The sequence below is a fragment of the Gymnoscopelus braueri genome, assembly GCF_963280865.1.
Source record: "Gymnoscopelus braueri genome assembly, chromosome: 4".
In the NCBI taxonomy this organism is placed as follows: Eukaryota; Metazoa; Chordata; class Actinopteri; order Myctophiformes; family Myctophidae; genus Gymnoscopelus; species Gymnoscopelus braueri.
Window position 1 is genome coordinate 33,288,302 of NC_137605.1, and position 14,376 is coordinate 33,302,677.

The window sequence follows — 14,376 nt, forward strand, 5'->3', positions numbered from 1 at the left end:
AGGTCTGCCAAAAAGTGCTCCAATGCACCCTTTTGTGCATTTAAGCTCACACACATACATATTTACCTTTTTCTTTCCCTTTATCGTTTTCAGTTTTTTCCTCCTATGCATTAATAACAGATTACTGCATCTTATGTTCCTGATAACATCCCTGGTATAAATCATAGCAGCACGAGCCGTTGCATTATTAAATGACTCAAAACCTCATTAGTCATGTCAGCTTTTTTTTTAAGATAAGAGAATACAATAATATCAGTAGTAGTAGTAGATCGTAGCATGGACTGACACAATATCATGTGGGTGTTGGCTAATGTACAAGGATATGTTGGGAATGCACAACTGAAAAAATGCCAACTTCAACTACACCTCCAGGCTTTTCTTACAACCAATTTCAAACAAAACCAGAAACTGGGATCATAGAATGATGATGAATGGATATCAAGTATTGTCAACAACACTAAGGGTTTGTCAATAATGGAGGGCGGGTCATTCTAGCTTAGAAGCAAGCTGAGGTTCGCATAAAGCAAAAAACAAAACAGATGGTTCCCATTTGTAAGACTGTTAAGTTTGTTTGGCTGTCTAATATGGTTATTGACCAACTAACCATTTGGCTGGTTGGGCTGCAAATATGTTGGTAAGTAAATGCCAGACTCTCAATCAAGCAAGAAAGATAACATGAAAGTAGTTTGTTCTGAATGACATGATTAGTTTAGCTGAGCATCACCCTTCACATTTCATTCATGTGTGTTGAAGTGCAAATAAGTTTAACCCTTTATTCTGTGGAATGACAACAATCGAGATTTGAAGATAGCCTACATTAAGTCTGTAGGTTAAATAAAAGTCTGTAGGTTAAATAAAATGCAGTCTTAAATCCATGCAGTCTGTACCGTCTACTGTGGAGCTGTCAGTCTGTTCAGCTTTCATTCCAGCATATTAACTTTAACTTCAAGTTTATTGTCACATCAAAGTTTACAGGTGTAAACTACATAAACATACCGTACATAAACATATTGACTAGTCAAACTGCACTGCCTCACAAAATGGAAGTATAACTGCCGTTTGAATTTGGATTCCAATTTGCACCACTAGTAAAAGCGTCGTCTCTTTCCACAAGATGTCATATTCCCTTTGGCTTTCCCACCACTCAACGCTGACATTCTGGGGATACAGGAATATTTGTCACATCTTTTGCCAGGGTGTTTTTTTGGCACCAATCTCTTGCAGTCCCACTCCTTACTAGTGAGAACATTGTCGGCGTAGGAATTTAAGCTCAGTCTACCATTGTATTCATTAGACGTTGCTCTGAAGAAGAACAATAATACAGCAGTGTCAGCTGTCTAAAATGAGTATGTAAAATATAAAACAGTGGTACATACCATAGAAGCTGCTCTGACCCTCCTGTGATTAACGATATCTCCCCAAAAGTCCCCCATGTCTGGTTGATCCTACCCAGCAGCAGGAAACAGCAGTCTTCTAAACACTGCTTTCGCAGCAATTTCAACCTTGCTAATACTGATACTTCAGAAGTAGAAACAAAACTAAATGATATAAAAAATCCCCAAAAGGTTGAAATCCTCCTAGTCCTCAGTACTGGCAAACTGTTTAAAACCTCAGCAAGTTTAGTTCAGAAGGCAAACAGCTCTGAGCAGATCTGCTCCGCCCAAGTCAAAGCAGCTGCGTAGTTGCATACACGTGGGACCCGTGGGTGCATGCTGGAGTAAATATGTAAGTTCTCAGGTGTTACATCCGTTGCCAGAGAGGACTATGATTTATATATGTGTATAGCTGCATGTGCAATCCTGTGCGTGGTTGTCTCCCTGTATGTAGGACTGTAAACTTAAATACAATGCTATTGCTTACAGAGCAAAAAATAAAGAAAAAGGTTGTAGTTATAAATCAACCCTTCACTACAACAATGTGGTCCAACTACTTCAAATGAAAGTTTATTCAATATCAAACCAGATATCTGATACTACTAAATGACTTGCTTTCAAAGTAATCCTTTTAAAAAGCTGGGCATTAATCCCTAATTAACGGTCCGGATCTTGCTGTGCAGTCAGTTTGACATTATACAGTAAATCCTTGCATGCAGAATGTACCAAGAAGAGAATAGTCAGCGGAAGACACTTGAACCACAAAATGTCACAAGAAGTTTCTCTTTCAGTTGTGACCTTGCACACAGGCATTTGTATACGGCAATGATAATATCACAGCATAGAGCCACAGGCCAAAACTCACAAAATAATATGAGGGGATGACAGTGTGTGGGTGCGAGACTATCATAATAACAATACTGACTGCTACATAATACAACAACTTTCTATTCCAGCCAGAAACTGCAATTGTTGTAGTTCTTTTAAATGGATCAATTTTCAAGACATTTTGCATCATGTTCTAAATAACCAGGCCTATAATACAGACAGAGCTTTTATTAGGATTACAACATACAGAGAGAGAACGTCTCTCACACTTACACAGTACACACCCTCTCACTCTACCTCTCTCAGGTTTCCTCTCATTTTCAAACAGACATTCTCACAGGTCTCACTCCACCTGGTCACATAACGTTCCCTTCTAGAGCTACTGTGACATGTAGTGAGGACAGCGTCAGACGTGCACACACAGTATATATAGATCATCTCTTCCATAGACCAGAGATTGAAACACTATGAAACCATCCAGCATTCTGCTTTATCTCCAGGATAGCCTCCTTATTTACGAAACCAGCCGAGCTCAGAGGAAAAAAACTATATGAAACCATTAATTCAAAGACTGACCTGGTCAGTCAGTCCCTTGACAAAGTCAAGGGTCTTATCCTCCATTAACTAACCTTGCGGATGGTTTAGTATGCTACTCTGATCCTGTCCTCACCATGTGAAGGGGGGCAGACAAGGGGCCCAATCCCAAATGCGCCCCCACTAACTGAAATTTCCCCCTTGTGGACCAATAGAGAATTACTGATAAATTAACCAAAACACAGAGTACTGAACATCTACCTTATTTCCAAGTCACAATAATCTTTGGGAAATTATGTAACTCCAATATTTTGTATTGCATATTAATAGCCTACATATCATTCAATGATCTGTCCTAGTACATGGAAAACATGAATTCACCTACAGAATTTTAAAGAGACAGTATAAGACAATGATATGATATGGGCACTAGAACAGTAAAGTGATACAGTGAAGTCCTCAGGGGTTCCAATCCATGTGCAGCTGAAAAGTATAGAAAACTGTAACTCCATGAAGCAATCAAACCATATGCAGAAATAATATAGGGTGTGGTTACCCAGGTTAGATTAGCTCAGTCCAGAACATAAAAACATAAAAAAGCTTTGACAGGAATCAGACCTATAATATAAATAATAGCTTCATAATAGCCCAGCCAGCCTGGCCTCTTTAGTTCTCCCTCAGCCCTTCCTTCTATTATGACTTCTATAAGAGGAAACCAGAATGTACTTGCAAACTCTCTACAGATGGAAACTGAAGACAACAGTGAGAGCAACGGAATACAATTACAAGCATGACTACAAACTTGACTGAACTTTTCCTTTTAGAATAGCCAAGCAAGGCATTCTCTTACAGCACTCTGCTTTAAAACACTAGAGGTTCGGGCCTCTACGCGGCCCTCACACCTACGTCACACCACGATCCGACTGACATGCCCATAAATGGAGATCTCTGTATCTGTCAGTCCTTGTCCCTTTTATGCTCATATATGGATATCTGTCAGTCCTTGTCCCTTTTATGCACATATATTTTATGCCCCTGATGTCAACAGTATATGCCCGAATAAGGGCATGCCCCTTTTGTGCCCATAGATGGAGCCGACTGATTTGTTTGCGCCTGATGCCATGACGACACATTGAGGTTAGACAACACACTCCATATTTGGGCGTAGCTGCATTGGGAACTCCTTATATGGTTATGGCGGAGTCATGGTGACATGAGCGTGACATCAGAGATCCGCCCGCTGGCTCGCCCGATAGATGATACAAACCAGTCTTGGAGACTGGATGGTGGGTGGCAGAGAGCATTTTCACCACACATGATACACCACTTCTCCTGTGACACGGTCCTCCTAAACCCTACCCCACCAGCTAGCTGAAGAGATGAAAAAAGATAAGTTTCTTAAAGCACGTGCACAACAGTAGACTGTGCGTGGACTATGTTCTGTTCAAGTGGTTGCTTGTACGGTCCAGCATCAAACTGAGTAGTATTGTGAGAATGTGACGCTTTGCGAGGAACGCTTTGTAAACACTTTGTGAGGAGCAAATTACTTCTTCACCTCATGAAAACCTCTGTCACCCATCCAGCTCGTGTGCATATGAGAGGGCATGTGTTACACAGAGTGTGTTACAATGAATAGCTGTACCAGTGTCTGTGTGCCATGTGAGTGTGTTTAATTGTCTGTATTGAGCACCTCCGCTGCTTTGAGCCCTGCTTTGTCAGGCACAGGCCAGACAGCAGGCTGAGTTGCTGAGTTTCAACCAACGCAATGACATACTTCCTGGATTCTAAAGCTCCTTTTTAAAGTCAGGGTTAGAGCAGAAACCAATCACCTTCCTGCACCCGCTAACAAGACCCAAACTAAAAATGTACAGATTAATTCCAAAATGAGATAGACAGATCATTTCAAAAGGAGATTAAAAAGACAGAAAATATATGATTGCACAAAATTGGAAAACTCTAACTATACTGAATTCTCAATTTAGAAAACTTCTAAATTTAGGCAACACTTTCCACTATGTAGCTACAAGTCCAGACTTTACATGAAATGCTGAGCACAAAGCAGCCACTGTGAGCTGTCGGCCACTTTAAAAATTGGAGTAGCACTGATGTGAAAAAGTAAAGGAATTCTAACAAAAAGGCAAGTCTGATGTTTTATTGCATGCCAAGGAGTAGTCTCTGATATACAGTGTCAACTTTGAACTTTCTAATGTGGTCAGTCACCAGTGACAAATAGGCAAACGTGCGGTCAGTCCCCAGTTACAATTAGGCAATAGGCATTCAATTAAACAGAAAGACTATGGGTGCTTGCACACTGCACGATTTTGGTCGCCTTATACAGTATCATCATTACATGTCACACTGTGTGCTTAACACTAATTATCCACCTTGTCAGACTAGGCAAGTTGAACTGAGTGAGTCTACCTGACACAATGTGCAAACCTTGTGACCTTTACTGGCTGGAATTTGTTTTACCACAAGAATACAAAAACATTTATGTTTTTTGAAAGGAAGATTTGGACCGGGCTTGGCAGAAGATGTGTGTTGACAATATCTCCAAAATTTTCCACATATCTGCATTCACATAGACTAGCAGATAGGAATCGATTCAGCTTTAGCTTTAACACATGAAACCTGTAAAACCGCTGCATAAAAACTTCCAGTAAAAAGGTAGAAGTTTCTGTTAGCACCAGTAGGGATGGCCAAATGGAGACATTTTATTAACCGATTACCGTTAGGCCTTAACGATTAATTAATCGATAACCGTAAATAATTTTTTTATTATGTTTTTATGGCCAAAATACATTTTATTTTTAAGGGCCAAGTCTACAGAGTTTGTTTTGTGTCTCCAGCAGAGTTTCTAGTGTCTCTATCTCTCTCTGGAGGAGGTTGCACATGAACTCTGCAGCCGCACTGAGGTGCTCCAACACAAACAATACCAATACAAAGACGAGGAAGAAGAAGAATAAAGTGGAAGTTACGTGTGGTTGCAGGTGTAGACTTGGCCTAAAAACCTTTTTGGCCCTTAATAAAAAATAATGATAATTAAAAAAAATGACGATTAATTTTAATCGTTAGTATTAATCGGTTGGCGATTTAACGGCGGTTAACGGTTATCGGTTGGCCATCCCTAAGCACCAGCCACATTCCACGAACATGACCCAACCTTTGCGAGACTGTCAGAACGTCACGTTTATGCTACGATGTGAAAATGTATTATGGGAAGATACTGAGGCGGACGATATTGTACAGTGTGTGGTCATCATCATAAGAGTCAACAGTCCTGTTAGCAGCCCCTAGAGTCCAATCTGCTCCTTACACCCAAATAGAAATGTTGACCAGGGCGGTGCTAGAGGAAATCACCATAAAGGGGTCACCATAATCAGTAGGGTTCATCTTGCCCATGGGCCGGATCACAAGTCTCTTGCCTCATGTTTCCTCCCGCCTCTGTCCTCACTTTAACCGGAAGTTCAACTCAGTCCGGCATTATGACGGTCATGCCAGGTCTCTTCTTCCAGCTCCAAGGAGCGAGGAATGAGGATTAAGAGGCATCTCTGAGGAGCTATAAGCAAGGAAACATGAGTGTATCGTTCCAGGAAAACTTTCCAAGCTGAAAAGCATGATGTTAATGACTCTGGCCTTACAGCTGGAAATGTTATGATGACTGTTCGTGCATGCGTTCACGTGTGCACGTGCGTAAGTGTCACGGGGGATGTCGATGTGAAATTATAGCAGAGCAAATTAAACTGTGGCATAACTGAAAATTGTTCAATGAGCAGGGATATTTATGTGTAAACAGAGTCAGCTCAGCTGTGTCATTGTAATCAGAAATGTATGTTGGAATTGATGTTCCAGCTCTAGAAACATTTGTGTGCAATTTATAATTTTGGCCTAATGGAGCGCTAAAGTAAAGGCCATGGCGTCACCTAAATCTGTAGAGACCATTCTCTGAGGAGCATGAAGGTGCAAAACAAATTCCATGACACTGTAGCCTATAGTTTACAAGATATCTTGTGAGATGAAAGTGTGGATGGACTGACCGACGGGTACAGCCAAATAAAGTTCTGCCGCTGGCCCGCTAGCAGGGCAAAAATCTCAAAGTATTCTTAAATGTGGAAATAACACACTGAACAAAGCAGTGAAATGTTTGGACAGCACTTTTTTTTCCTGAACCAGTTTACATTCTAGCAAAAAGTAGAGCCTTATATTCCACCAGAGATCATCTGGCCTCAAGAGTGTAGTTTTGCTGACATCAGGGTGCATCACTTGGGAGGCCTCTCTAGACACTGGTTACACGTGTGTGTGTGTGTGTGTGTGTGTGTGTGTGTGTGTGTGTGTGTGTGTGTGTGTGTGTGTGTGTGTGTGTGTGTGTGTGTGTGTGTGTGTGTGTGTGTGTGTGTGTGTGTGTGTGTGTGTGTGTGTGTGGGGTACAGGACAAAGGGTATATGAACAGAATACATTTTGTCTAAAAGAAGAACTCATATCCAAATCCAGGGAACAAGGATTCAAACCTGTGATGTATTTAAGTAGTAATAACATTTTGCTTGAGCATAGCACATAAGCACACTTTACTTGAGTCAAAACAGGCTCCAATCTATTTTGTTTATGGAGAAACTCCAGAATTTACATCAACAACAACATACTGTAGGTTTGAGTCTTGGTTTGTATACATTTCAAAGCTTTGAGAGACAGTTGTTGATCTTCACAAACATTCATGGGACAGTCTCAGACCACAGGAATAACATGAATTCTTTGACAAAGTCATGCCTCACTTTAAGAACAATGCAAGTTTGGCAACACCATTATCCAGGAATTCAGTCCAGTTTGCTTGGCATTAGAACAGCCACATCTGTTAATGATACAGGCGGACCATAAACACAGTAGAATGGATGGGGTAGAGGGCCTGACTAGAAGGAAAAAGCTTGTCCACACACTAAATGTTTGCAGAAGACACAGATTAGATTAGCCAAGATATTAATAGAGAATAGATGGGATAGAATCTTGTGCCATGCACATCTTCCTTATGTTCAGGGAGATGAAATACTAAATGTTCAAATGCAACACTTAACCTTACATTTGCATCAACTTCAACCTTAAATTTGTAATAAACCTCACAGTTTAAAAATAACAGAAAGTAAAGGAGGATTAGCCCAGGTGAATGTACGAGACTGACTGGAGAGACAGAAAGATGATAAACACTGACTCATGGCCATTCCTTGATGAGCCAATATCACACAAGACAGAATGAATCCCAGTGTAATAGGAGCATATGACAGTTGTATTTGAGAGCATTTATGTTGATAACCTAACAATTAATCAATCTCCATCATCTCCTGTGTCCTGTCCGCAGAGCATTTCAGACCACCATGGGTAAATGGTCACACTTCTTGTGACATCTCTCTGCATACTAGCTGGACCAATGAAAATGTCACAGGGCCTACAATAGCCTGAATATTTTACAAGTATTATACTTTGAAAGATTAAAATCACAATGCTAAAGATCATAGAAAAACTTACTTCAAATTGCTGTGGACATTTCTATAGAGAAAAGTAGTCTTTCTGTATAGAGGTCCATATTAGCTCTCAGCCTCTCATACCCAAGTGGAAGAAAGGAAGACAGTGATAAACTTGCCCATGCAGATTCTCTCGTGTAATGTACAAATAGTAGTCTACTCTAAATACTATAAAAGCACAATTCTTTGTGTGATTATCTGTTAGTCAGGCACCAGGCAGAGGAGCGGAGCACATGCTCTCTCATTGTCTCCCCAACATCATTTGCCTGTCTGTATGAATCACCCTTTCAACAGAAACCGGCGATAACCACTTCCTGGCATAAGCATGGTCCCCAGGCAACAAAGGCAAAGCTACATTACTCTTCTTTATAACCTCCATCTGCTCGTCCAACCCCGGTTAATAAGTTACACCGCATCACCAACACTTCGATTTCAACGGGGACTCCACCAAGTGAAGTCCAGGCAAGTCCACAGAAAACAACCAGATCTACTCTAGTAGGCTACTCATCCCTTCTTCTTTCTTCCTATTCGTTGATAGATGAGCAGGCTACTAAAGTGAAGCGCTAGCCGTCAGCTAAAAGGTAGACTAGAGGAAAAGTAGTGAACCTACTGATGTCAGGAGAGGTCGCATCTGTTCGCTGGTATCTTCCTCCATGTGTCTTGCCCGTTTATTTCTATCCTCTGGGAGAATTAGAAGCTGGAAACAACTGCCAAATGCCCCCTTCCTTTGACGTGTCAGCCACCTCCACTACTTTACAACTGCTTGGCAAATATAAGTACGAATTAAACCCGCCCCGTTTTTTTTTGAGCGACAGCTGTAGTGTCTCCCCACATCGAAGCAGTTGTTTGACGGTTGCCAACGGTTGGTCGGGGGAGTGAGGGGGGCGGGCGCTGTGCTCGCCGAGGCCAGCCTGCTGAACAAAGCATCACATCCTTCATCACTCATTTCAGTCCGTTGGGTCTTTCCCATGGGCCATCATCATGGGTTTACTCTGTACATTATGAATGGGCTGTGGATGGGCTGGCATGGCATCTGGTTCACATTGATGTGAATTGTAGCAAGAACCTGTCAACATTTGATTGGAGAAGTAATTAAACCACAGCTTCTGTTTAACAGACCTACTTATGTCTTTTATAACACAAAGGTGTAGGAGGGACAGTGGCACACACAGCTGTAGGCAGCCACATTTAACCTTTTTATTCCATAAAGTGATAACCTACAAATTGACCTCAAACTTAAGCTCTTTTTTTGTAAATGGTAAAAATGTAAAGAAGTGGTTCTCAACCTTTTCTTGATCAGGGCCCACTTGAAAATCTCAAGGCTCACAGGTTGAGAAGCAGGGCATGTAGAGTAATGAAGTAATCCATCAGGATTAAGCCAGCAAGGGGGAATGCTACTCAAATATGAACTGGCTAATCACCAATAAGCCTCTTTAAAAGACCACAGTAAATCAACTAACACCTGAATCTGAGAAAGCTCTGTCATTCTCAATCCCTTCTAGATACTTATTCATTAGGCAGTCCTGATGACTTGTACAAGTCAACATGTGACAACATCTTATCCATTACAACTAGAGTTATTATTATTATTTTTTCCATTATTTACAAGTAAATAAAAGGTTTTCGTGGTTTATTCATGTTGGAGGGAGTTAATCATTCATTATCTTATCTGAAGTCCTGTTTCTAAAAGGGATCATTTTGTCGACAGAGGATTCCCTTCCTATCTCTGAATTGTCCTTCCATTACTGTATCCTACATGACCCTTAAAAGTGTCACAATTAGTCATTACTGTCAAGCATTATAAGAGAAGATGTAACTTCTTTCAAATGGTGGAAATCTCATGTTGTCACAAAATTCTTCAGTTTATATATAACTAACCAATCCTATGCTTTCATGATGCCACCCACTACTACAGTGAACTTAAAAAATGATGGTGAATAATAAATATGCAGCAACGCCAAAATACCAGATCTGCAGAACTCTAGTAGCAGAGCAGTTGTGTGTGTCTCCGTGCATGTAATGTGCCAGGGTGTGTGTGTGTGTGTGCGTGTGTGTGTGTGTGCGTGCGTGCGACGTGCGTGCGTGCGTGCGTGCGTGCGTGCGTGCGTGCGTGCGTGCGTGCGTGTGTGTTCATGCATGCATGAGTATGTCCACGCATTCATGCACATTTCTTGTTTATTTTAGATTACATTGCTAGTTACTGGAAATTATGCTGTAGAATTAGATGGCATTAGAAGAGAAGCAGCACAGGAAGTGGTCCAGTTTTGCAGGTAGGTTTTATTAACTTAAGGGATTTAATATAGGCTCTCAGCAAGCATCAAAGGGCCCCTTCTGGGATTAAAATTAATATTGTAGATGACCTTTGACCCCTGGAATACAACGTTATCCAGACCTTTATAACCCACATCTTTACTGTAGTCAAATGAAAACTTTCATTCTAAAAGCAGCGTTTTGAATCACCCTCCTGAGTGGTAGGAACAAGCTATCTGCTAATTTTGAATTAACTATTGTTTACCATGTTAGAGAAAGATAGTTGCTACTATTTCTGGTGGCATTGCCACAGATCAAAAGCATCTGAGATGAGCATATTGACTATTTTCAGTGCAATTACATACTTTTAAGCAGAAAAATAAAAACATTTAGCATTATTATTAATATATTGTCACAAATGCTCCATAAACACCATAAAACGAATGCAGATATATATATTCTTTTGAGGTATAGTTCTGTTTTAGCAGCACTGTACAGACTTAATATATTTCTATGTGACAAATCAAGTATCATCTGCTTCTCCTCTGCATCACATGGATTACACTTTGCTTTTGCAAACATGATTGTACAAAGTAATTTCCCTTAACACCCTAACAGTGTAGAATCTAGATCACATTCATAATATTCAAATCATATTCAAAGTAGCAGTAGGCACTAACTAGTTGGTACAGTTATTCTGAATCCATTCAACAGTTCAGAGTAAAGCTAATGCAAAGCCAAATTATTCTCAATTATTCTCAATTAAATCACTTATCAAATACTGCTAGTCTGATGTCAAATTGTCACACAACAAAAAATACACTTTTCATATGAACAACAACACATAAACAAATTAGGCTTAATCAGTGCTAGTGTTTGTTTGATTCAACGTGTAATGTAATGTTGCTTGCACACTGAATTATAGCCACTGTGAAAGTATAATGAAATGATCCAAAGCTCTATAAAATGCTCCTTTGTCAGTCAGAAACTTCCCAACATGACCAACACTGGCACTGCTCAGCCTAGAGACTTGGGAGACTAAATGTATTGTTTTTGTCACCATAGAGTGACTCTATGGCCAATCTATGTTACAACTGTTGAAGGCTTATTGCATTGCAGTCTCACAAACCTCCTCAACCTGTCCAACAGAACCACTGCAGTGCCCTCTGGTGGATGACACCTCCTATGGGTGAGTAGCCTACTGGGTAGCAGAATCTAAAACATCACCTGGTATGGTATATTGTATGTCGTGGAACCTATGGTTCAGACTAGAAGGTTATGACCTTGTTCTCTGCACCTCTTGGTGTGACGTAGTGTCAGCAGCTTGCGTAGCTGGGAAAAGACAAAATTCTTCACGTTGGCTGGTTTAGAGTGAGCCAAAGTAATGGCTTTTGGGGGATGTGCTCGGAGATTGCTGAGGAAGGAAGGAGAAACAGCAGTAACAATATTTAGTGTTCAGTTCATTAATATTAGCAATGTGAACAGGTTAGTGATATGCTCATCATGTTATTACTATGCTTGCATTCTTCTTCCGATTACTCTTCAAGAGAGCTTGTCAATACCAGCCACCAGTCAAATGTCTGTTAAAATTCTATGAGTCACTTAGGCTGTCAATGATCCCAGCCTATCTTTTCTATTCTAAAAACGATGGCAGCTGAGGAATGCAGGACCCAATCACCACGATTTTCCTTACCGTTGCAATTTGGAGCCATGTTTGGTGTAAATGTAAGACCGATGGGCCACCAGAGGCAGACGTGGGACCAGAGAAGGAGGTCTGTAACAGTAACCAGGACCCATGAGGTTCCTGGACAGAGCTGAAAGGGAGTCTCTGTAGACCAGACCATGTCTAGTAGTGGACAAGTTACAGTGATGACACGACGCCAGCTAAAAGACAAAGAACCGAGGAATATGATAGTTCCAGTATGAATGTCCAGATTCAGAATGTCATTTAAAAAACAAACATATATCGTTATAAAGGGACCTTTTGGATCACAACAACGTGTGCACCACTCAGTACTTTTCAGATTTAAGTAACACATTCCAATATGCATGATCTTTGGTCATGATTGAGTAACCCTTTAAATATGAATTATATTATGTTGTAATGATTATGAGGTTTTACAAATGAATTTATAAACTAAAGAATATGACAGATTTTCATCCAATTTCCCATTAGAGTCAAAATGGCATGTTATGAACCGCCTTGATGCAACACATAACCCTAGAGCCCATGCAGTGTTTTTATAGCTGCTCTAATTCCAGGCATATACACATGCAAGTATAACAGAATATCAGGACAGCTCCCAGAAGGCCCTGAACTTGTCAAAGACCCACTTCTTCATTAACTTGCCTGTAAACAGACAGGTTTGCCGCATTATTCTACATTTCCATGTATTCTATGTATCTCTTGTATGTATCTCTTGTATTCATCTTAACACTGTTTTTAATTCATGTGTGACTTTTCCTTTGTATAAATTGTTTTTTAATGCAGTCATTTTCTTGTTCTATTGTGGTGGACCACCTCAACATGAAATAATTTTAAAAAAATCCACTGTCTGTTGGAGTTTTGTGCATATTCACATCTTGGCTAGTCTCTTTCATTATATGTTGGCTCAAAATGTCTGTAGGATACTGAGGACTTATCAGTAAACTACAAATAATAATTATAGACCTAAAGTGACAAACACTGTAAAAAAAAAAAAGTTGCAGTTTACACAAAAGCCTTAAACCACCCAATAAAGGTTCTGCGCAGGCAGTAGCCTACTTCTGCTTTTGAGGTTCTTATTTATCAAACAATTTAGTGGCTCTTTAGTTTTCATAACGGATATGCTATAATCATAACCACAGTCTGTAAAAAAAAGGATAAACCTTGCTAAATTACTGCTGCCAAGAGCTATAGCCTAATGATAAGGATATTTATTTATATAACACCTTTCATACATAGAATGCAACTCAAAGTGCTTTACACAAAAAAATTATATCATAAAACAAAATAAATTGAAAAATAAAGGTGAAAAATATTAGAAAAACAAGTAGCCTACATAAAGAAACAATCACATGTGCAGAAAATAAATATATAAATGTATATGTATGTATGTATATAAAAAACAGAAAAGAAACCCCGTTGAATATCTGTCAGATTAATCATTGCGATAAGCAAGGTGAAATATGTGTTAAGATTACGTTTTTAAAAAAGGGGGGAAAGGTAGGCTACTTACGTTAACAAAGGTTGTCATGCCGTGCTGTCAGGTCTGAAGCGGACAAGGAGTCAGTAGCCTAGGATACGAATGAACAATGAATTCAAATAAAATCAATGTAGCCTACTGTCTGTCAGTGCCAATGGTGCAGGTGCAGGGACGGACTGGATTGCTGGTGCTCCTGCTCTTCTTCAAGGCTCTTCTCGTCTGTCACCAGTGACGCTACCACTTACCAACCAGAGAGATAGGCACTTTCAAAGCCATTGATTGGCTCTGGCAGCTTAGTTGTTTACCATAACTTATTGGGCAAGAACAAAATTAGGCAGAGAGGGGGAAATAGACTAGAGAGAAACGGTGTTGCCATGTCCGCTTATTATAAGCGAATTTGGGCTTCTGTAAAGTTGGTTGTTGCGGGTTGCGGTCTTGCGGTTATTTGGGCTTGTTTCCTAATGTTGTTTAAACCAGTGGCTTTCAAACATTTCATGTCAAGGACCCTCAAATTGTATTCCGTATTTGTCCACAGCCTCCACACGGACCCCCATCTGAAAAATGTTTTGTGCCAGGGACCCCCATACCAGATTTGTGTTAAAATGTTAAGATCTACAAGCTCTGTGAGCTGATGATAGATTTAAAGTGCTCATGTCACGTGGCCTAAGTCGCTTCTTTTGGGCTTGTTTTAATAGA

At 40.2% G+C, this 14,376-nt stretch overlaps 2 protein-coding genes across 3 annotated transcripts in view; both read right to left on the minus strand.

The window, feature by feature from the left end:
- The window catches only part of LOC308083188 (sodium bicarbonate cotransporter 3-like), a 45,828-nt gene extending 36,834 nt beyond the window's left edge, over positions 1 to 8,994 (minus strand). The window contains exon 1 of one of the 2 annotated variants that reach the window (XM_080425393.1): positions 8,856 to 8,994. In XM_080425393.1, coding sequence (XP_080281519.1) covers positions 8,856 to 8,900 — 45 coding nt within the window. In that variant the 5' untranslated portion in view covers positions 8,901 to 8,994. Of the gene's footprint in view, positions 1 to 1,376; positions 1,622 to 8,855 lie in introns of those variants that run through there. The other variant, XM_080425392.1, reaches the window with a different exon arrangement.
- A 1,598-nt stretch (positions 8,995 to 10,592) lies between these two features.
- LOC308084065 (uncharacterized protein) lies at positions 10,593 to 13,854 on the minus strand. The gene is made up of 3 exons (XM_080426539.1): positions 13,714 to 13,854; positions 12,189 to 12,379; positions 10,593 to 11,909 (listed from the first exon to the last, which is right to left on the minus strand). The coding sequence occupies exons 1-3, from the start codon at positions 13,729 to 13,731 to the stop codon at positions 11,759 to 11,761; spliced, it is 360 nt and encodes a 119-aa protein (XP_080282665.1). The 5' UTR covers positions 13,732 to 13,854; the 3' UTR covers positions 10,593 to 11,758.
- Between the last annotated feature and the right edge of the window lie 522 nt (positions 13,855 to 14,376).

Bases quoted from the DNA above. Each gene is read 5' to 3' on its own strand.
- LOC308084065 (XM_080426539.1), bottom strand. The intron at 11,910-12,188 runs GTAAGGAAAATC...TTCCTTCCTCAG, and splicing joins CATGGCTCCAAATTGCAACG to CAATCTCCGAGCACATCCCC.